Source organism: Pelobates fuscus, chromosome 10 (genome assembly GCF_036172605.1).
Source record: "Pelobates fuscus isolate aPelFus1 chromosome 10, aPelFus1.pri, whole genome shotgun sequence".
Lineage (NCBI taxonomy): Eukaryota > Metazoa > Chordata > Amphibia > Anura > Pelobatidae > Pelobates > Pelobates fuscus.
Window position 1 is genome coordinate 83948835 of NC_086326.1, and position 21999 is coordinate 83970833.

Genomic DNA, 21999 nt, shown 5'->3' on the forward strand with positions numbered 1-21999 from the left:
ACCCTACGATCACCTCGGACATAGGGGTGACATTAAGGGAATATTTCACCTATAACACCTGCGAGCAGACCTCCCCCACCATACGCTGGGAGGCACATAAGAGTGTCATAAGAGGCCACTTCATCCAAAAAAGTGCGCTCCTGAAAAAACAGAGGGAGGCCCGCATGGCTAAACTACTATCGGACATAGCACAGGCAGACACACTTAACAAACAACACCAACTCCCCACACACCAGGCCACTCTCCTCAGCTTGCGTAGGGAACTGACTACACTCTTGCACTCCACTCACCAAAGGGACGCTCTGCGTAATAGGGCTTTCTTCGCGATTCATGGGAACAAAAGTGGGAAACTTCTAGCGCGCATGCTAGCCAAAAGGCGCCAAGACACGTACATAGACAGGATCAGGGACAAGGTGGGAGTCCTACACAGACACCCGGCCAAGATCCAAGAAATCATCCGCACATACTACGCAGGGTTGTACTCCCTCCCACGCCCCCACACTGATGCCCAGTCACGATCACTCAAGACCTCAATAGATGACTACCTAAAGACCCATACGCTCCCCTCTCTGACGGCAACCACGGCCGCCCAGCTGGATGAACCTATATCCATGGGGGAACTAGCGCTAGCTATTAAATCCATGAAACCGGGCAAGACACCGGGCCCAGACGGCCTGCCCATCAAATATTATAAAAGCTATGCCGAGATCCTGTACCCCCCACTCCTAGACATGTTCAATGCCATCAGGGAAGGACACGAACTGCCCCCACAAGCGCTCATGACACACATCACTATAATCCCGAAGGAGGGTAAGGACCGGGAACACTGCGGGAGTTATCGGCCCATATCCCTTATAAATAACGACATCAAACTGCTAGCGAAGGTCCTGGCGACCCGACTCCAGGTGCACATACCCTCTCTGGTCCATCCGGACCAGGTGGGGTTTGTGATGGGAAGGGAAGCCAGGGATGACACCATAAGGGCCCTTACTGTAATGCACAAAAAAACAGGGGACGACACGGGCCTTCTCCTGCTGTCCACGGACGCGGAGAAGGCCTTTGATAGGGTCTGCTGGACGTATATGTTTCAGACACTGTCACATCTGGGTGTGGGACCGTACCTGCAGGGATGGATCAAGGCCCTGTACACTCATCCGACAGCGCACGTCCTGGTCAACGGGGCGCCTACCGAGTCGTTCCCAATTCACAACGGAACAAGACAGGGGTGCCCCCTATCTCCGTTGCTGTTTGTCCTGGCCCTGGAACCCCTGCTCTCTACTATCCGCCACCACCCAGATATCAAGGGAGTACGCATAGGAGATACACACCATAAGCTAGCCGCGTACGCAGATGACCTCCTATTCTTCATAACACACCCAGAGGTCTCCCTCCCCAACCTGGTACGGGAGTTCCAGACCTTCGGCAGGTTATCAGGGTACAAGATCAACTTCTCCAAGTCGTATGTATTAAATGTCAGCGTACCCAAAAGGAGAACGACGCAGCTCCAACGCAGCTTCGCCTTCCAGTGGGCCACTGATAAAATCCGCTACCTCGGCACTTGGCTGACGGTCAGGGAATCGGAGCTCTTTACAGCAAACTTTGCCCCGATACTGGCTAGGTTCCAAGCAGACATGAGGGAGTGGGCCCTACCGCACATCTCCTGGCTGGGTAGAATCCAAGTAATTAAAATGAACCTGCTACCGAGATTACTCTACCTCTTCCAGGCTCTGCCTATCTCGATCCCCACCTCATTCTTTACCACACTTCGACAAGCAATGGGAGCCTTTGTGTGGGATGGGAGGAGACCCAGACTAAAATATGCACTACTCACCCAACCTAGGAACAAAGGGGGCCTAGCCTTACCCGATTTCCGGCAATATTACAAGGCATGCCATCTGCAACGGGTAGTGGAGTGGTCTAAAACAGGAGTCAGTAAACTATGGAAACAGGCGGAGGAGGGGTTAGCTGGGATCCCAGCCGCCCTCATCCCGTGGCTCCCCGGGGGGACTGACGGAAAGGAAACACACTACTCCACATACACGAAAGCGACGCTGAAGGTATGGAGAGGGAGTGTCGGTAGACACACACTCTCCACATTCCCGTCCCCACTGCTTCCCCTCACACATAACCCAGGCTTCCCACCAGGTAAGGACCCTAGGGCACTGAGGGCCCTGGTGCAATGCCCACTGCCGAGACTGAGACATGTATGCTCTGGTCAGGGGCTGAGGTCCTTAACTGACTTGTGTGGTGACCCTAACCAGCCGTTCACGACCCACTTCCGATACGCACAACTAGTTAGCTACACCAAAACCCTACCACGGGCAGGAGCTCTTACAAGGGGACTCACTACCTTTGAACAACTCTGTGTAGACCCTGACCCGCTATCACACGGTATCTCTCAGCTCTACACCCTCCTACAAACACACACACCCACGGCCACACCACGCTTTATGGGTAAATGGGAGGAGGCTCTCGACCACACATTCAGCGCGAGGGAGTGGGAAAAGATATGTGAGATCACACACCACTGCTCCATATTTAGCAAGAGCCAGGAGATAGCTTATAAGATACTTACGCAATGGTACTGCACCCCAGACACACCTCAATACATACATGCCCATGGGACCAACATATGCTGGAGATGCACAAATGCACCGGGTACACCTCTACATATTTGGTGGGCTTGCGAACTCATCCAACCATTCTGGAGGAAGATACACACAATCACTTCACGCTTCTCTGACAACCCACCACCATTAAAACCTGCAGCAATGCTGCTCCACCACACGACTATACCGATCTCTAGGTACAAAAAATCGCTCACAATCCGCATCCTAAACATGGCCAAGCAAACTATTCCACAATACTGGAAAAAGAGTGAGACTCCTTCCCTCCTCAAATGGTTCACCCACATGGAGGAGCTGAGAGCGGTGGAGGAGCTCTCCATGTTGGCTACCGAAAAACAGCATCAGACATACTTGGACATCTGGACTCACTGGATACTGACTACGACGAAACAGGACTTCCTGACGATGCTACAAAACTAAATATAGGGCTATACTCTGCCTACATGATCTAGGGGACAACGGACAGACCCTTTTCCTCCTCCCCTTCACTTTCCTAACCCTCTCCCTTCCCCACTACCCAAGAGTCACAAACAAGAAACGCTACTCAAAGGCCATGATGACATAGGGGCATTGGAAATGAGCCCATGCATGTTCACCTCCCTACAGAATGGCATTCCGCTGTTATGGTAAGCTGTCAATAGGGAACCCCTACAGACGCGAACCCCCACAGTAGCAAATCATCAGATTAAGTACTCATCCTTCTCGCACAGGCAGATCACAAAAGCTCCCGCAGGGGGCACAAGGGAGGTAATAGAGAACTCTGCATTAGACACCCTAGAGGTAGCCACCTAGAGGGAGCTAGTCTTAACCTGAAGGGACAACAGCTTAGCCATGGGCGATTACCCTTCTTTGGATGGCGATGACGCATGAGACGAATGGGAAGAGTCTGGGGGAGGGAGGGGGGGACTCACCTTCTTGTGCTCTTATTGTTGTTGTTATCTGGGACCTGCGTGTCCGGCAGCCTTGTTGGGCCTGCGTGCCCGTTTTAGGTTTGACTAAAGTTGCACAGACCTGCGAGTCTACGCAGAAATAACCCTGTTTACCTCCAATATCCAGGAAATAAAAATTATATTTACAAAAAAAAATATAATCCCTACGCTCAAACTCCCACTACTGCACAGGTATTTTGGGATTGCACGCAGGTAGCTTATTTTTGTACTATGTATTGAGGCCGATGAATATTGTAGCCATTGCTGCTGCCCAGGAGTAGTGGAAATCCGAGCAGAGAGATTAAAATTGCTCTGGAAGGTTGCCATTGCACCCCTTGCACCATATCCACTTCAACAGGCTGTAGTGTTTATGATGCGTTGAGAGTTTTCCTTTAATACCTCATCTCCTGTGTGCCAGTACATCATGATCACAAGGGGAAAAGCAGATGAAACTGGATATTTACAATAAATCCTCAACGCACAGTAAAAGTGCATCTGATTGCTGTGGTAGTAAACCCATGGCCTGTATGAGTTGTTGTTTTTTTTATTTGTGTGTGCCACATTGTTGTAATGCTGCCCTATTTGTTTTTTTTGTTGTCATGTTTTGTGTTTAATGTTCCTCTCTTTCCATGAGCCTATACATGTTCCAGGTATTTGCAAGAATCCTTGATGAGGCTCAATAAGGGGAAACAGAATATAATTTTGTCTGGTGCGCATAGTTTAAAAGGACCTATTTATATTGCTAGAAAGCAAAGAATTTGCCTTATGCAACTTGATTTTCTGCGTTTTTTCAAACAAGGTTTAATAAAAAAGGATAGTCTGGAGAATTTCTTAGCAACATGCAGTTTATAGCAATCTCTTTTGGTAACAAAGTGAAATAATGAACATTGCTTCCTAAACCCAAGCAGGTAATTTACCTGCACTTATTTCAATTCTGTGGCATTTCTTTAGTATTGATAATGTCACCAAAGTCACGTTTTACAAAGAATAAGTAGTGGATGAATTGTGGTTTGCATTGTGTATGTGCAATACAAATCCATAAGCACAAAGTGATTTTACAATATCAATAATGTGAAGTTAGGACTGGCATGATCAAATAGCTCTTTCCGACCTTTCTTCATTCGCAGTCATTTGGCATGAACAGTGTGCAGCTGGGACCTGTGTGAATAACACGTACAAACTCTGCCACAGGCACCTGCAGATATTTGGTACTCAAGATGCGTTGGTGAGAACAGCGTCTGTGTATCCATAAGGGGCATTAGTGCACTTCTCCCGTATCACCTGCAGGCTTTAAAGACCCAACGCAAATGCCAGCAATGCTTTTAAAAGTAAATAAAGGTTGCTTTTCTTTATCCATTTAGTTTGTTTTCACAAACATATTTAAAGAGGTTGTTTTTTTTTTTTTTCTCTTTTGACAAACATTTTATGTCAATGCTGTTAAATCAGTTTTATACAATACATTTATCTTTGGTGTGAATGAGTCACTTTTAATCTTGACTTATTGACGAATGTTGTCTAGAACTATAAAATGGGCATCCTGAGGTATAGCGACTGGGATATTATTTATCGTTGTTGTTAAAAGTAATAAAACATTTCCTTCTTTTAACCATTACACCTCAAAGGAATGCAAGAAATTTGTAAACATTTGGAAGTTAAAGAGCCTATGCCATTTTAAAAGGTCTGAGTAGAAATGAGACTTAATGAAATCAAAGCCTTCTATAGACACAATATAGTCTAAAGCAATGCTTTTAGCTGAGACCATGTTCCTCTGTCATTTAATGTATTTATTACGTGCATTCCAAGACTGACACATCATGTGCCCCTTCTATCAAAGTATCAACTTAATGCCCCTACAAGCACCACCTATGACATACTTCTCTGCCCAGCAATACATATCATGTACTATGCCATCCATTTAAACCCCCCTCCTTATACCATGGTAATATGCAGCTCCTATCTGGAGCCTGCTTCCTGCTTGGAGTGAAAGAACTGTGGTGTCATCATCTCACTCCTGCAAGAGTGGTGTGACTAAGTGATGTCCGCGGACTGGCTGTTCTCTAAAAGAGGATAGCAGAAAGTATATTGTTATCTCTCCTGGCAGCTGGAAGGGGTGAGAATGCAGTCCAGGGTTATAACAAAATTATATCATGGAAGGCTATGAAACAATAACATGATAAGCAATTTAAAGTAAGCTCTGCCTAATTGTGTGGGGGAACAATACATCGCCCCTATCAATGCATATGCACTGTTTGCCCATGGCCATTTCAAGTCTTGTTAATGGAATGGAGCACCTGGGGAATAGGGGGACAAAATTCATATTTGGATTTCCAAACAGAGCAGCAGCAACAAAGTCTGCTGAAGGAAACAGCAATATTTTTCTGGTTTGAGGGATTTCAGGTTCGCACCAAGTTATGTTAACATTTTTGTGGCAAGCTGGGAACTTAGTAACATCTGGAACCATAATCGCTTTGGTGCGAACCTGGTGATCTGGAAGAGGTAAATTGACAATGTTTTAACTATTTGGGACAGAGGAAAGTCACAACTGGAAGAATTTTTACAAGATATAAATACCAATACATTCAGATTACGCTTTACAGCCGACATTCAAACCCAGGCTATCAATTTTTTAGATCTTACCTTTTTTATTAAAGACGGAACTGTATGCAGTAAAACTTATTTTAAGCCTACGGATGGTAATGGTTTTATAGAATATTCTAGTTGTCATCATCCCAGTTGGCTCAACAATATACCCAAATGTCAACATATGAGACTTTTAAGAAATTGTACTGATAAAAATGATTTTAAAGAATAAGTCCAAGTTTTAAATAAAAAAATTGAAAATATCCCCCAAACCTCCTTATTAATTCAGAGAAACAGGTAGATAAAATAAATAAAATATAACATTTAAAAAAATAAAACAAATTCCAAAACAAGATTTAAATATTTATTTTATAACAAAATATAATGGTAAATCATATCTTATTCAGAAGGCAATTAAAAACACTGTCCAAGATCAATTTTTAAAAAAATATTTTACCTAAATTACCACAAATTATTAATAAAGGTACACAAAACCTGAAATCCATATTAGCCCCTAGTATATTACTACAAATTAAACCTATTAATGAACCGTCCAACTCAAATAATTTCCTTAGAGAGAAACCCAAAAGGTTTTTACAAATGCGGCAATTGTAGTACATGCAAATTCCAAAAACAAAAGACCCCAGAATTTAAAAGCACCATCACTAAATAAGTTTTTAGAATTAAACATTTTATTAATTGTCCAACAAAAAACATGATTTATTTATTAGAGATTTATTAGAGAGGAAATGTGGAATACAGTATGTCAGTCGCACTATTAGAAAAGTACATATTAGGTTTTTAGAACACTTGAATGGCATTAAAAGAGGTAATTTTAAACACAGTGTACCTAGACATTGTGTGAACTGCATAGATTGTAATTTTAAGGTGTTTTTTTTCGGTATAGGGATCGATGTAATCACCCCAAATTGGAGAGGTGGTGGTATAGAAAAATTATTGGCCATGAAAGAAACTGAATGGATTTACAAATTAAAAACCATTTCACCTAGTGGCTTATATGTTGATCTAGATTTACCTGTGTTTTTGATTAGATTTTTTGAACAGATTATATATTTTTATAATTAAGATCTTAAGGTCTTTTTTCTACTACTCGCTGTTTTTCATTTTCCCATTTATTGTATTTTAAACACAGGTAATTTTTATTTTATATCATCCATCATATTGATTTTATCAACATGTTCATCAGTACATATCATCCTAGAAAGCTTAGGTTTCTACAAGCTTTTTACTCTTAAAAACTAAATGTATTATAGGTTTTTAGAGTTTCTACATTATATATGTTTTACTCATTATTGCTATTTTCCAATTTTGTTTATATTGTGATTATGGTGAAGTTCATATTATTGTATATTGATATGTTTGTTATTGTATATTAAAGTGTTGTATTACCATGTATTTAATTGATTTCCACAAACAGGTCTTAAGATAAATTGTATTTACCAATGCACCGAATTTTCAATTTTTCAAGTTATTTGACATTTATATTTATATATTTGCTAATCTTAAATATTTTTTAGAATATGGTTTGGTTGTGGAATCAGAAATTTGTTATTGTAGTTTTACCGCTGGTGCACCAAGTTCCGTATCACTTCTAAATTCTGATCGGAACATGTGTCTTCCAGCGCAGACTATCAATAAAGTTATTTGCGTTCCAGGCTGGAAACGCGCGCATGCGCAGTGGGCTACGTTATGACATTTGACTAGCGTTTTCTCCCCACTCTGCACATGCACAGGCCATAGAAAGCCACGCAATCTATTGTATTTAAACTGCCAGGTTTGAGAAAGACACATAGCTCTTGAGAAAGTCAGGAGACGAAACGCGTTGCGCAGTTCAGAGCATCCCCGAGGACTGAAGTCAAGAATCATTGCCCACAAGGTCTACAGGCAACCATCCAGCTTCTTACATATCCTGTTGAAGACTGGTAAATCAAATGTCTGATTGGCAACCAGAGGTACCTTCGGCTGATATCTACTGTATGGGGACTAAGTGTTTGGGTGGCTGGCAAGCTCTTTAGCACAAATAGATATATGTCTCTTTGTTCCACTTATACAAAATATGTGTATCCATTGTTTTTATCTTTATTTTTTGCCATAATTAAAAAATTCTTCACTTTGTATATTTTTTCTTATGTTCCTTTACATGCCATATTCCCACATCTCTATGGTAAATATATTTGCACATTTGTGATAGTGGCGCCCTCTCTGGTATACAGGTTTTAACTATACTACCTCTGCAAATAGGTAAATATTGCCTTTGTTGAAGCAGATTCAGTATCACAGCAACAAGCTCAACGTTTCAGTCCTATAGTGGACTTTTATCAAGACAGGGTCTTGATGAGCTAAGCAGACGTGTGTACAGAGAGCTCCTGGAAAATCAACTAAAAAATGCCACAACCGGGCTCCTGGCGACCCTGAACCCCCCAAAAGAGAGATGGGGCGCAAACATAGAAAATTGCTGGCTTCTGAGGCTTCCAAAATGCCAGACATTAGGTGGTCGTTCTATAGGCCGCAACAGCCAGCAGAGCCTAAGATGGCACCTAGTAGACCTCAAGGCTCCAGTGAGTCAGAGATGTCCCCGGACGAGGAGGCACCAATATCAACACAAGCCCCTAATGGGATATACAGGAGAGATGACTCTGATTCAGATACATCACCCTCTACCAAAGGGGATATCAAAAGGTTCCTGCTCGAGCTCAGAGGAGTCTGGAAGAAGGACTTGGATGAGGTCTGCGGAGAACTAGGCGGCATCAAGGCCCGCATTGGAGCAGTAGAGACCCGAGAAGAGGAACGTAATAACACCCTCGCAGAGACCCGGGCTAATGTAGAGGACCTCTCCCAGCACCGTCACGGCCATGGAGGCTAGGCACCGAAAGAAAAATATACGCATCCGTGGGGTGCCTGAAACAGTGGGGCCCGAATCGGTGCTGGAGTTCGCTAACAAACTTGCCACAGTGATGGAGGTGAGGGGAGAGGGAGGGCTGCTGTCTATAGCTATGGCATTCCGGATCCGAAAGGCCGCGACGACCCCAGTGGACGCTCCCAGGGACATAATCGCTGTCACTCGGAGCACAGCGGTGAAAACAGCGATCCTGACCCGCTCACGGAATACACCCCACACCGAGGTGGATAGCTGCCAAGTCAGAATCTTTGACGACTTACCGTCTGCGGTCCTGTTGGAGAGACGCAAATTCATGCCAACCACCAAACTGCTTAAAGACCACGGAATCAGGTACCGGTGGGGAGCATCGGGTACCCTGGTCGTGTCACACGGGGAAGCCGTGTTTTCACTCTCCGTCACAGATGACCCCAAGGACTTTCTGAGGCGACTTCAGTTACCGCAGCTGCAGCCCGCTCCACTAGGAGCGAACCAAGCTCACCCCGCGGAGAAACTCACCACCGAGAGGGGAGAAAAAACATGCATGGCGGCGGCGACGGCGGCGGAACGTCGATCTACACAAAAGCAACCTCTATAGTGCGGCTAGCCCTGAAGAAAGATCGCAGCAGAAAGGACTGCCCTTACCCCATATGAACTGCTACCGCAAACCACCAGACTGTGAGACTTTAAACTCTACATGAGACGTTACAGGTCACCAGTTCTTAAACTTTATACGAGAGGTTGCAAGGTTATACCATATAGTTTTTCCTTTTTTTTTTTTTTCTTTCAAACTCCACATGAGCCACTAAGGGGTTACTTTAAACTGCTCATGTTAAATTCTAGGCAAGAGGCGAGAGAGCTATACCAATATGGATATCTTTAACTCTGCACCAGCTGTCCAAGGGTGGCCCCAAAGAAGATAACATACTACTCTAAAATGTTTATTTTTAAATGTTTTATTTTTTTTAACTTTAGTTGTGAGAATGTTACACTAACAGGCATACCATTCGCTCTACATGAGCTTTCCAAGGGTTGTCCCTAACCTGTTTTTAATCAACCACACAAGAGCAGCTAGTACGAGGTACCAAAAATTTAAATGTCTGTAGGGCTCTACATCCCCCACCTGATCTGCCACCGTACTCACTCGGGTCCGAGACACGGGCACTAACTACCTAAGATAGAGGGGGACCACAGCGGGGGTACAAAATGGACGGGGGGAGACGGCCTTCATGAGAAGGGGGGACGGGGGGATAGACAGGTTAACAGTGGATGACAAACAGGGACCAGACACACGATCAGGCACCACAACTACCACAGGATCCGGGGGACCTCTCAGCCCATTAATATGACTGCAAGGGGACAACCCACGGACATGCCCCGCCAATTAACAGCGGGGGACGCATTGAGAGACAACTGGGCGACCCAAATACCAAAGGAACGAAAAAGAGACTGAAGGAGAGGAGGGAGTGAAGAAGGGCACATGTACCACACTATAGAACAGGAGAGACACCTAACGAAAAGTGGGATAGGGATATCACCCACGACTGAGGAGCAAGAAAAGAGGGGACCTCACAGGGACACATAAGGGGATCCACACAGTAACCTAATGGCCTAACCACAGGGGTCCCACCTGCTCAGTCGCAATTGATTATTATATGCCACTGAAGTATAGCGATGCTTGTTTCTTATGTTTGTATTATACCTTTATATGTTTGCTTTTATTCTTTCTGAACTGGAAATTGTATACTATCACCACAACCCGTGGAAATCTTCCACAACAAAAATAAAGAATTTAAAAAAAAAAAAATGACCCAAAGGGGTCAAAACATCGTTCTAGTTGGACATGGATTCGTAAATACTTTTTTTTGGTCTTCTGAGTGTTGCCAATTAATATGTTTATTTACATATATATGTAATGGTATAAACACAACGTGATAATTTCCATCACAAAGTAATCCCAACTGAACATTCTATTTGCAATGTAAGCGAACCCCTGGGCACTTTACCATATGGTTCTCTCTCAATGCCTTTGGGATATTAAATCTCTGCATTTGATCTGAAAGGAAATAAGGACAGCCAAAAGAGGGAAAAAACAAAAGGCCCATTCTGATTAATTTATTTTTTTTAAATCTGACAAACCTCCAGCTTCTGATCACCCAGCTATGAGCTCCTAAAAGGATAGAGGCTCTGATATCATAGCAGAGGCTCAATTAGCAGAAAAGCAAGTTACAGAACATCAATGACGACCACTGTCTTAATTTCCTTTACTTAATCAGATAAGAAAACAACAAAATGTTTTTTGTTCTTCTTACAGGGCAGGATATTCGTTCAAACTGAACACAAGCTATACATCTTGTAAAATAATAACCCTCTTTATTAAAACTAGACAATGCACCAAAAATAACTCTGTATCAGTCTGCATAGTTAGACAGGTCACATATAATTTTGACAAATGCAACCTGAAGTCAAACACAAAATACATAACATATTACAATTTCACATAAACAATATCAAGGTTATGGCTCATGGCAATAGAAAATAAAAATGCAGGTCATGCATTATGTCACTGGGGAAGTGATAATGTGTAGCATTATAACACTATTCTTAAAGGAACACTATAGGGTCAGGAACACAAACATGTATTCCTGACCCTATAGTGCTAAATGCACCATTTGGTCCCCTTAGGCCCTCCTAAATATAGTAAAACCTTAGTTTTATTCCGGTCTGCTGCTACTGGCTCTGCCCCTGATCTGCCTGCTTGGCTGACATCAAAAGTGTTGATCAAAGCCAATTACAATTCTTTCCCATAGAAAATCATTGGACTGGCTGAGACGGTCAAGGAGGCAGATCAGGGGCAGAGCCAGCACAAGCCAAATACAGCCCTGGCCAATTAGAATTTCCTCAGAGATGCAGTGAATCAATGCATCTCTATTAGAAAAGTTCAGTGTCTGCATGCAGAGGGTGGAGACACTGACATTGCCCCAGGAATCACCTTTAGTTGCCATCTGATGAGTGTCCAGGAGTTATCACTAGGCTGTAATGTAAGCACTGGATTTTCTCTGAAAAGACCATGTTTAATTCAAAAAGCCTGAAGGAACGGATTATAATCACCAGAACAAATACAATAAGCTGTAGTTGTTCTGGTGACTAGCAACTAGTGTCCCGTTAAGCTTATTACATGAAATAAAACCACCAACATCTCAGCCTCTAGCTGTCATATGAAGTTCTTTTGAAAATATTTGTCACATTAAAAAAAATATTAAAAAAATTAACATACTAAAACAATCGTCACGTTTAGCAATCTTAGAAATTTGACCTCCCAGAGTTTGTGCTTGCTAAATTACTATTTTTGTGCCAGTTGTAATCAGCTGCTGACATTTTTGGCTCTGGAGGTGTAACGTGATTTGTGGCATCCTGCACCTAGAATGAAGCCAGATATTATCTCATTTGCATGGCACAGTTGTCAGTAACCCATTCATGAATGCCATACTGGCAGGGTTTACTGAATAGCTTTAGTCTGATTCATCGCAGGCCCACCTGCTCATTTTTCACACAGCATGTCGAAAGCGAGATATTGAAACATTTTTTTTTATGATCATCCAAGAAACATGAGTCACGCTACATTTTTTAAACAGGTGTTCCCATATTGTGTGTAGTGGTCTGGATTAAAATCGGCCCAAAATAACACAATGGCACTAATGAGAAGGGTTATGTTACCTATGAGCACATTAACTTTGGCTTCAATCCCAAAGTAACTTTCTACATAATCGGGGGTATCAGGTGATGTCATGAGAAACGGGGTTTCTTAGAAGCCAATAATGAGGTTGTTGCTCAAGTAGGACATGATTTATAAATGTGAATTCTTATCAGTAAGTCACACAAGGTTATTCCATTATTTGTCATGGTCTGGTGGCTAGTTATTGTAAGAAGAATCCAAACTGTAAAATACCATGTTTGGCTACGAACTAGCATATCCTATTTAAATTTCTAGTATAATGGAAAATATTCTCCTCTCCATTTGTAGACTGTTCTGATGTGGGTATCAAATGAACTCATACAGTGTTCTCACATTGATATTAAACATATGTAGTTGGGTATATTGGATCACTATTCTGACACCTGTGATGTTTAGTATATTTTTATAAACCACTTGTGTGGGCTTCAATGAAGGTATTATGGCTTAAGAATTGGCTCTAATATTACTAAAACTGTAACTTTGTATAGACAGCTTGGGACTAGAAAGGGGGCAATGATGGAACTTATCCGGCTATATGCATATATGGCACAAAATGATACATCCATTAAAATAATACTGTCACTATGTTATTCTGTCACACAGTACAGTATATTTAGTATTAAAGGGATCCTATAGCGGAAGGAAAACAAAGCCGTTTTCCTGGCACTATAGGCTTAATAGGTCCTCCCCCTCCTCCCTCGGGGCCCCCCTCATATAGGGCTGAACCCCTTCAGCCAGTTACCTGAATCCAACTCCAATGTCCCTCAGGGTTGGGTCAGGCTTCGCCCACACTCTTCCCCCACATGTGCGGCAAGGGCTGCGAGCGCGCGCGTTAAACCTCCCCATAGGAAAGCATTATTTAATGCTTTCCTATGGGGAGAATTTAAAAACCACAATACATGCTGATAATTTTGCTATAAATACTACACTGCTACGATATGAATCTAGAATGTCCCATCTAAACCAACACAATAAAAGATCAAGATGCCAAAGGGCCACGGCACTTTACATGGTCCCTAATCAGACACACCTGCGTATAGGGTTTGACCTAAGTGTATCAGCTACCCAATGGTCACCAAAGTATGCGGGTAGTTCCGCCACTGCCTACAGCCTCCATTTGTACACATCTGTTGGCAGAATACATACATCCTGTAGGAGCCCCAAGATAAAGCAATTTAGTAAACATCACTTACCTGTCTGTAAGTAGATATGATTATTTCTCTTAGGTGGTAATGCATAGGAGTCATAGTCTCACTAACACTATCCAGAGCCATGTCTACTTCTTTCTTCATTTTATGTCCATCTGGCAGTAGTTGAACAATTTTCATTACAACCTAAAATAAATAAAAAAAAATATATATTAAATGTATTTGTGAATGTGTAATGAACACCTCTCTGAGCTATATGGTTAGGAACTAAGTGGGTTGAATCTTTATGTCAATTTGTTCTTGACGACAACTACAAACACAGGGATTACAAGGTTCTTACAGAAAATAATGCAACAGTCATATGTTTGCATAATGAGATCCCATTACAACGTTAATAATTCTAGGAATAATTCCCAATCCCATTTACATAGAGGAACAACCTTTTAAAGGCTGCCATTTAGGCTAGAAACGGGCAAATCTAGTAGACTGAATCTTCAGGGGGGTCCACCTGTATACTGCCCTAAACAATTTAACCAAGAGATCTTGGCATAACATATATACTATAAACGAGTTAGATGGAGCTTCCCTTGAGTCAATAGTCAATGGCTACTATGCCTATTATTTGTGTTACCCACTTCTTGTTCTTACTTATCAACAGTTCTGTTGCCTTAAATTCCAATGAATAAACTTGAAATTAAAAGAAAAATAAGTAATCTAAAAAGCACTATGTGCATATCTAATTGTATTAACGGCACATCTAAGACGCTAATCAGCAGTGTGTGCTGCAGACCATATTCTTGTCCCTGAGCACTCAGAGCACTAGCAATAATTACAGTGATTTAGTGAAGATGTCAGGGAAGACCAAAGGAAGTTGGCAAACTTAATTTTCCCTGAACCCCCCCCCCCCCCCCAAAAAAAAAAAACAGAGGGCTGAAACTGAGTATGTGTGTGTTTGGCTTCATTTTCCTGTAATGAGACGTGGGAGGTCTAATTGCGGCATGCCGCAAGTCTCTGAAGGGCAGGCAGGTTATATGTAGTAACAAATAGCAGCTGGCCATGGATCAAATTAACTGCTGTCAGATAACTTTATAAGATGTGGATTAGTCTAGGCTACATCCTGCATGGCTTACCTAACCACAAGCCCTCCATCAAGTGTGCAGCACTAAAGCAACTCTGCCGAGGGACACGGTTATACACATGTATGTTTTTTTAAAGGTGTTTTCTCTGCATGTTACACTTAGAATTACACTAGTGTTTGACCACATAAACTGGATGGATCAGTAAACTGTATTGTCCACTAACTGAGAGGACACAGAAGATTTCTATAAAAAAAAAAAAAAAAAGAAAGAAAATTATATACTGTAAATATACCATATGTGTTTTTCTGGGAAATAAATGTACTGTGGTTTTGGTGTGGCAAGGCAATGAATCATGCCTAAACCTGTACTTTTTGATGATATTACAATTTCTTTCAGAGAGTAAAGCTGCAAAATGTGTACCAATTATTTTCAGTTGGAAGTTGTTTTTTGTACCTGCATCTCTGTCAAGATGTAATGTAATTGTCTTTCTGTCCGTGTTTGTCACTTTTGCCTGTGTCTCTATCCAGTTCTACCTTGTGCCTTGTGTCCTGGCATATCTATGTCACATGTTCAATCCCTAACTATCACCTTGCCATGATTGGGATAAATGGTCCCCTCACTGACAACCGATGGTCTAGTTCTAACATCCAGATTCTAAGAAGCGACTACAAGAATCTTTTAAATTCTTCTAACAAGGGATGTTCAGCCAGCATCGCTTAAGGCAAGGTTTAGCAATCATACCAATGAGCATATTGTGCCCACTTGTCATGACACTTGCATGCTTATGTGGCACATGTCATAATATCAAAACATGGGATCTTGTAAAGTCAGATGTGTAGTGTTATAAGTCATACGTGAAGAGTCGTAAGGCAAACAGCCTAGGTGTGCAAGGGTCATTTATATTTTGTTCATCCATCTGTACTTTAACCATTAGCAAAATTTGTGTGTCCAGATGTAATTCATTCAGTGAATTATGCTGAGGTTTTACATCTGTAGCTGAATACCTCTATGTATGTACATGCATAGCTTAGAGGAAAGACGAGACAGGGGGGATATGATAGAAACATTTAAATACATAAAGGGAAACAACACAGTAAAGGAGGAGACTATATTTAAAAGAAGAAAAACTACCACAACAAGAGGACATAGTCTTAAATAAGAGGGGAAAAGGTTTAAAAATAATTTCAGGAAGTATTACTTTACGAGAGGGCAGTGGACGTATGGAATAGCCTTCTAGCTGAAGTGATATAGGTTAACACAGTGAGGAAGTTTAAGCATGCATGGGATAGGCCTTAAGATAAGGCCAGGGACTAATTTAAGTATTTCGAAAATTGGGCAGGCTAGATGGGCCGAATGGTTTTTATCTGCATGTTCACTTTAGCCTGCAGCTCCTCTGGCTGTGGACTCTCCTGTCCTCCTGTGAGCACAGCACTGTATTGGAGCGCTGCCATGGTAACGCACGACAATGATCTGACCAGGCTGTTTGCAGGAGGAACACAGAGGCTCCCAGGCCCTTCCCTCCCTCTGCTGGAACTAAGTTCCAGCGGGCCATCGCCCACATGAAATCCTAAGCTGGACCAAGTTGACTAGCCATGGTTTAATTGATACTTTTTTTTTTTTTTTTTTTTTAAAGGAGTGGAGACTGGGTGAGAGCATCTAACGGAGGAGGGAAGTGAGTTGCACAGGAACGGTGCAGCCCTCAAGAAGTATTGGGAGCAGCATTATGTAGAGATTTGAGAGCAAGAACCAGAATTTTAAATTGAGCCCTATATTTTACAGGAAGCCAATGTAGGGACTGACAGAAGGGTGAGGCGTGGTAGGTGTGGGCAGACAGGAAGAACAGCCTTGCCGCTGCCGCTGGACTGTAATGGCGCAAGTTGGGAGCACTTAAGACCACTGAGAAGCGGATTACAGTAGTCATGGTGTGAAAGGACAGTGGAATGGACCATCACCTTAGTCGCATCTGGCGTTAAGTAGGGTCGGATGCATGCAATGTTTTTGAGATGGATTTGGCGATAGACTGAAAATGAGACGTGAAGGAGAGGTCGGAGTCAAAGAGAACACCTAGACAGTAAGATTGCGTGGTGGAGCTGATGAACCGTTGACTTGGAGGGAAAGAGATACAGGAGTAGCAAGACTTGAGGGAAGACTAGAATTCCAGTTTTGGTCAAGTTGAGTTTAAGGAAGTGGGCAGCCATCCAGTTAGAAATAGCAGAGAGGCAGTCAGAGACACTAGTCATGAGGGACAGGGAGAGATCAGAAGAGGACAGATAGATTTGCGTGACATCCACATAGAAATGATATTGGAAGCCAAAGGAGCTAATGAGTTTACCAAGGGAGGCAGTATAGATGGAGAACAGTAGGGGACCAAGGACTGAACCTTGGGGGACAACAACAGAGAGGAGTTGGGGAGAAGAAGCAGAGCCAGAGAAAGAAACACTGAAAGAGCGCTGGGAGAGGTAGGAGGAGCACCAGGAGAGAGCAATATCTTGTAGACCGATATTGCGGAGGATGAGCAGAAGCTGTTGATGATCAACAGTATCAAAAGCTGCAGACAGGTCAAGGAGAATTAGGATAGAGTAGTGATCACGAGATTTTGCAGTGAGTAGATCATTGGTCAGTGCCGTTTCCACAGAGTGATTAGCGCGGAAACCAGACTGAAGCGGGTGTAGCAGAGAGTTAGACTCGAGGAAGTCTGTAGCGAGATAGGATGGTAGTTGAATGGGGAGTTAGGGTCAAGGTTGGGCTTCTTTAGAATTGGGGTTACAGTGGCATGTTTGAAGGGCGATGGAAATATGCCAGAGGAGAGAGAGAGATTGAGAATTTTAGTGAGAGGTGCAGAAAGAGAAGAAGACAGAGTACAGATGAGATGCGAGGGAATTGGATCTAGGGAGCAGGTGGTGGGGCGGGAGGACTGGAGAAGAGCAGAAACCTCTTCCAATGTAGCGGGTGCGAATGAACATATGACAGCAGAGGGAGTGAGGTCAGGGCAGGACTGGGGATACAAAGCAGCCCTGAAAAAAAAAATCTATGCCAGCCCCGCAGCACAGCATGTTGAAATAAAAAAAGGTGAGTAAAAACAAATACACCATGACAATGGACAGACACACACACACCTTGACAGACACACACACACCACACCATGACACAGATACACATCCTGACAAACACATGCACACACACACCATGACAGACACAATCTGTCAGCACCAAAGTAGCTGTTTAGTAGATAAGGGAGTGCGCTGGATTCTCATTTTTACTGTTCCTACTGGCCCCCAACAGCACCCCATTTAAGCATGTTCAGGTGAGTGAAGGCAGCCCCTTGTTTTCATATATATATATATATATATATATATATATATATATATATATATATATATATATATATATATATATATATATATATATATATTTGTGGTCAAGGCATAAAGCCGTAGAATTAGTAACTTAAAACAAACAGGACACGAAAAGTCAGTTGTGGTGTGCCGTAACTGACGACGCAGTAGGCCTGAAATAAAAGAGGGCAAAAAGATGTAACCAGTTTAATCAGCCTACAATACAGTATAAGATTATCACACAATCATATTCTTGAATGCTAGGCGTACTTCTTGAACTGGCTGGGGAATGTATCGTGTATAAGCTGTGGACTTCCAGCGGCCCATAATTTTAATGATGTGTGCTGGGATATTCTTTTTTGAAGAGGTAGTAGCTGCTCCTATTCGAAATAATTGACCAGAATATTTGGCCGGGTTTAGCCCCAAGCGTACTAACAATGTTCTTACGTAAAGCATGAACTTACTGATCGCCAGCGTCTTACCGTATAATGCCAGTAGTGGTTGATGTGGAGTCATTGGGATGGATGAAAGGTACTGGTCGAAGACTACCACAGGACACCATTTATTGTTAGTAGGGTAATAGGGAATAGTGACCGTCTGTCCCTTCATACTGGTTTTCGTATGGTGTAGGAACGGTGAATAGTGGTCGTGTGTTTTAACTAGGTTAGCTCTTGTGAGGAAGTTTGGGGTGTTATAATTAGTAGTGGTAAACTCTTTGGGCCGAAGGAACCCATAGAATGCCAAGTAGATGGCTGTTTTAATGACCTGGTTTGTGCGAGTCTCAAACGGTGAAGTGTCTAAAAGATTCGACAGTGACTGAAATAGAATATCGTGTATAGGTAATCTGGAAGGTGTAGGTGCCGGGGTGGAGTCCTTGATACCTTTCAATACAGACTTTACTTGATAAGAGGACAGGAAATGTTGTTTATCAGGCCATGTGGTGAGGATGTGGTGTTGAATACCCGTGATGTATAATTTAATGGTGTTGAAGGATAGTTTTAAGTGAAGATGGCAAAAAGAAATAAACGCAATCATAGTGCTCATGGCAAATTTGTCAGAAATTTTGTGTTCCATCACAAATTTATTAAACATATGAAAAGCCCTGTCATAAACCTTTCTAGTGTTTACAGAAATCCCTAATTGTGAGAGATGATATCCGTGAGTGAGTAATCTGTTTAGTCCAATATCATCTCCTGCCACTGTGGTACTGGAGTGGGTATTAAGGCCGCTGTGGGAAGGGCCGCCCGGAACTCCTGAAAACGAGATCGGGATAAATGGTCAGCGGCAACATTGAGAATCACAGGAACATGTATGCAATTCAGGAAAAAACTGTATTTCGCTGCTTGCCATGTGAGATTCCTAACAAACCGCATGATGACCAGGGAAGCGGAACGTCCCTTGTTAACAATATGGCATGTTGCCATGTTGTCAGAGAAGCACCGCACCGCCTTCCCTGACCAGACAGCTCCCCATTTTACTGCTGCTGCCACAATGGGATAAAGTTCAAATAAAGCAGATGTGTCCTTGAACTCTGGTATCTCAGCAATTTCCTTTGGCCAGTTGCCCCACATCCATTCATTGCCAAAGATAGCGGCAAAACCGGAAGTGGCCGCAGCATCTGTCCAAATAGAAACAGACTCATCCGATAATACTGGTATGAATAAGCTCTTCCCGTTCCAGTGTCGTAAAAACTCCCTCCACATGCGTAAGTCAGCGGTGGCATGCACATCTAACATTAAACGGGAGGAGTCGGTCTGAAAACGAGGAAATAAACTGAGTAGTCGGGATATAAAAGCCGGCCCTTGAGGAATAATTTTCATGGCAAAATTAAGAGAACCCAACAGGGATTGCAACTCCTTTTTGCTGCAGGACTGTTCGGTTAAGTAAAAGTCAATGGCGGCCAGTATGCGCTCAATCTTTTTCCTGGGAGACTAGCCTGCATGTGAACAGAATCCAGCACAACCCCCAGGAAGTTGATGACCGTATCGGGACCTTCAGTCTTAGTAGGCGAAATCGGGACTCCTAGTTGTGTAAAAAGCCGTGTTGTGGCCTGGAGGCTACTGGGAGGTAAGAGGTTGCTTTCTATGGAAAGAAAGTCATCCAGATAATGAATAATGGTGGGGCATCTACAGGTGTTAAGCAATATCCAACACAACGTCTCAGCAAACATAACAAAAATACGTGGGCTGCTCTTGGAACCGAATTTGAGACGAGTGAAAAAATAATATAACTCTTGCCATTTAACACCATGTAAATGCCACAGTGATGGATGAATAGGGAGTAGTTTAAATGCATTCACTATGTCCGTCTTACTAAGCCAAGCGCCTATTCCTGCTGAGAGGATGGCCGTGATGGCATTATCTATAGTTGCGTATTGCAGCGAAAACTCTTCTGACGGAATAAGTGAGTTAAGACTTGGTGTAGCTGATGCATGGGGAGCAGAGAGGTCAAGAATCAACCTTTGCTTGTTTGAGGATTTACCAGTGACCAGACCTATGGGGTTAGTTCTCCATACAGCAAAAGGTGGAGAGTCAAAAGGGCCAATTACAAAACCTTGGTCAATCTCTTTCTGTATTAGTCGGTCAATAGCGGCAGGATCCGCCATAGCTGTTTGCAAGTTCTTGCATTCTAAGACCCCAGTAGGCATGTGGATAATACCCGTGTGAAAACCCGCCGTGAAACCTGACACCAAAAATTCCACTAAGTGTTGGGATGGGTGATCACATAATAACTTTCTCAGCAGTGAGACATCAATAGACGATAAATACTGCTTGGGGTATAATTTATTTTGGGCACATTGCTTTAGAGTGAGCCCGGAAACATAAGGAACAAACATGAAGCAGCCTACATGCACTGAACCCGCAAGTGCCTGTATTAAAATTGTTGCAAACTTGCAACTTTCCCAAAAAAATATATCACGGCCCAGTTTATCTTTAAGGACCTTGGCTGGTCTCCCAGTCGGTGTCATATTGGGAGGGGGATAGAAAGTATTTACCTCTGGGGTATTGGGACATAGATTTGCCGGGTGTGAATTGGAAGCACAAATGGCACAAGCCAGTGTCTTGAGGCCCGCAAAGTGCCGACAAAAAAGCTCCGTATCCAGCACACTCCAGTCTACTTGATAACTAAACTGGGACAGAGCCACCGACGCCTTTGCGGCGAAAGCACAGTGGTAGTCATAAAAAGCCGTACCATCGTACTTGTGCCCCAAATCCACCAGCTTGTGTAGGTACAGTTCCTCCCTCCTATGGGGATGCACTGAGCAAACTACATCCCTGTAGGTCCCAAACGCTAGGGCAAATTCAGGGATAGACAGCTTACGATTTAGTCTGGGGTCCCTAGATTTAAGTACCACGGATATATCACCATAAGCATACGTCTTATTTTCCAGGACATCTTGGGAGCCGATGAGTAGTGATACCAAATGAACCTCCTTCCCCTCCAAGATGTCCTTTCGTAAATTAGCAGGCACCAAGTGTGCCGGGTTAATAATATGCGGGTCTTTAGTACCCGTTGGAACATTACCAGGAGAAGGGCTGGGGACAACCGCCGTGTCACTATTCCCCAAAGCCTTTTGCGACTGCTGTCGGGTCTCCGTGTCCATTTTATCCAGCTTATCGGTAATACGACCTAAAGAGGTCAAGACCGAGGATAAAATTGCGTGCAGAT

General features: G+C 43.0%; 1 protein-coding gene across 2 annotated transcripts in view; it reads right to left on the reverse strand.

Annotated features, from left to right (window-relative positions):
- Positions 1–21999, reverse strand: part of PALD1 (phosphatase domain containing paladin 1) — a 315653-nt gene that overhangs the window by 90857 nt on the left and 202797 nt on the right. For both annotated transcript variants that reach the window (XM_063435101.1, XM_063435102.1), the window contains one exon: positions 13962–14102. In XM_063435101.1, the coding sequence (XP_063291171.1) occupies positions 13962–14102 (141 nt within the window). The remainder of the gene's footprint in view (positions 1–13961; positions 14103–21999) is intronic.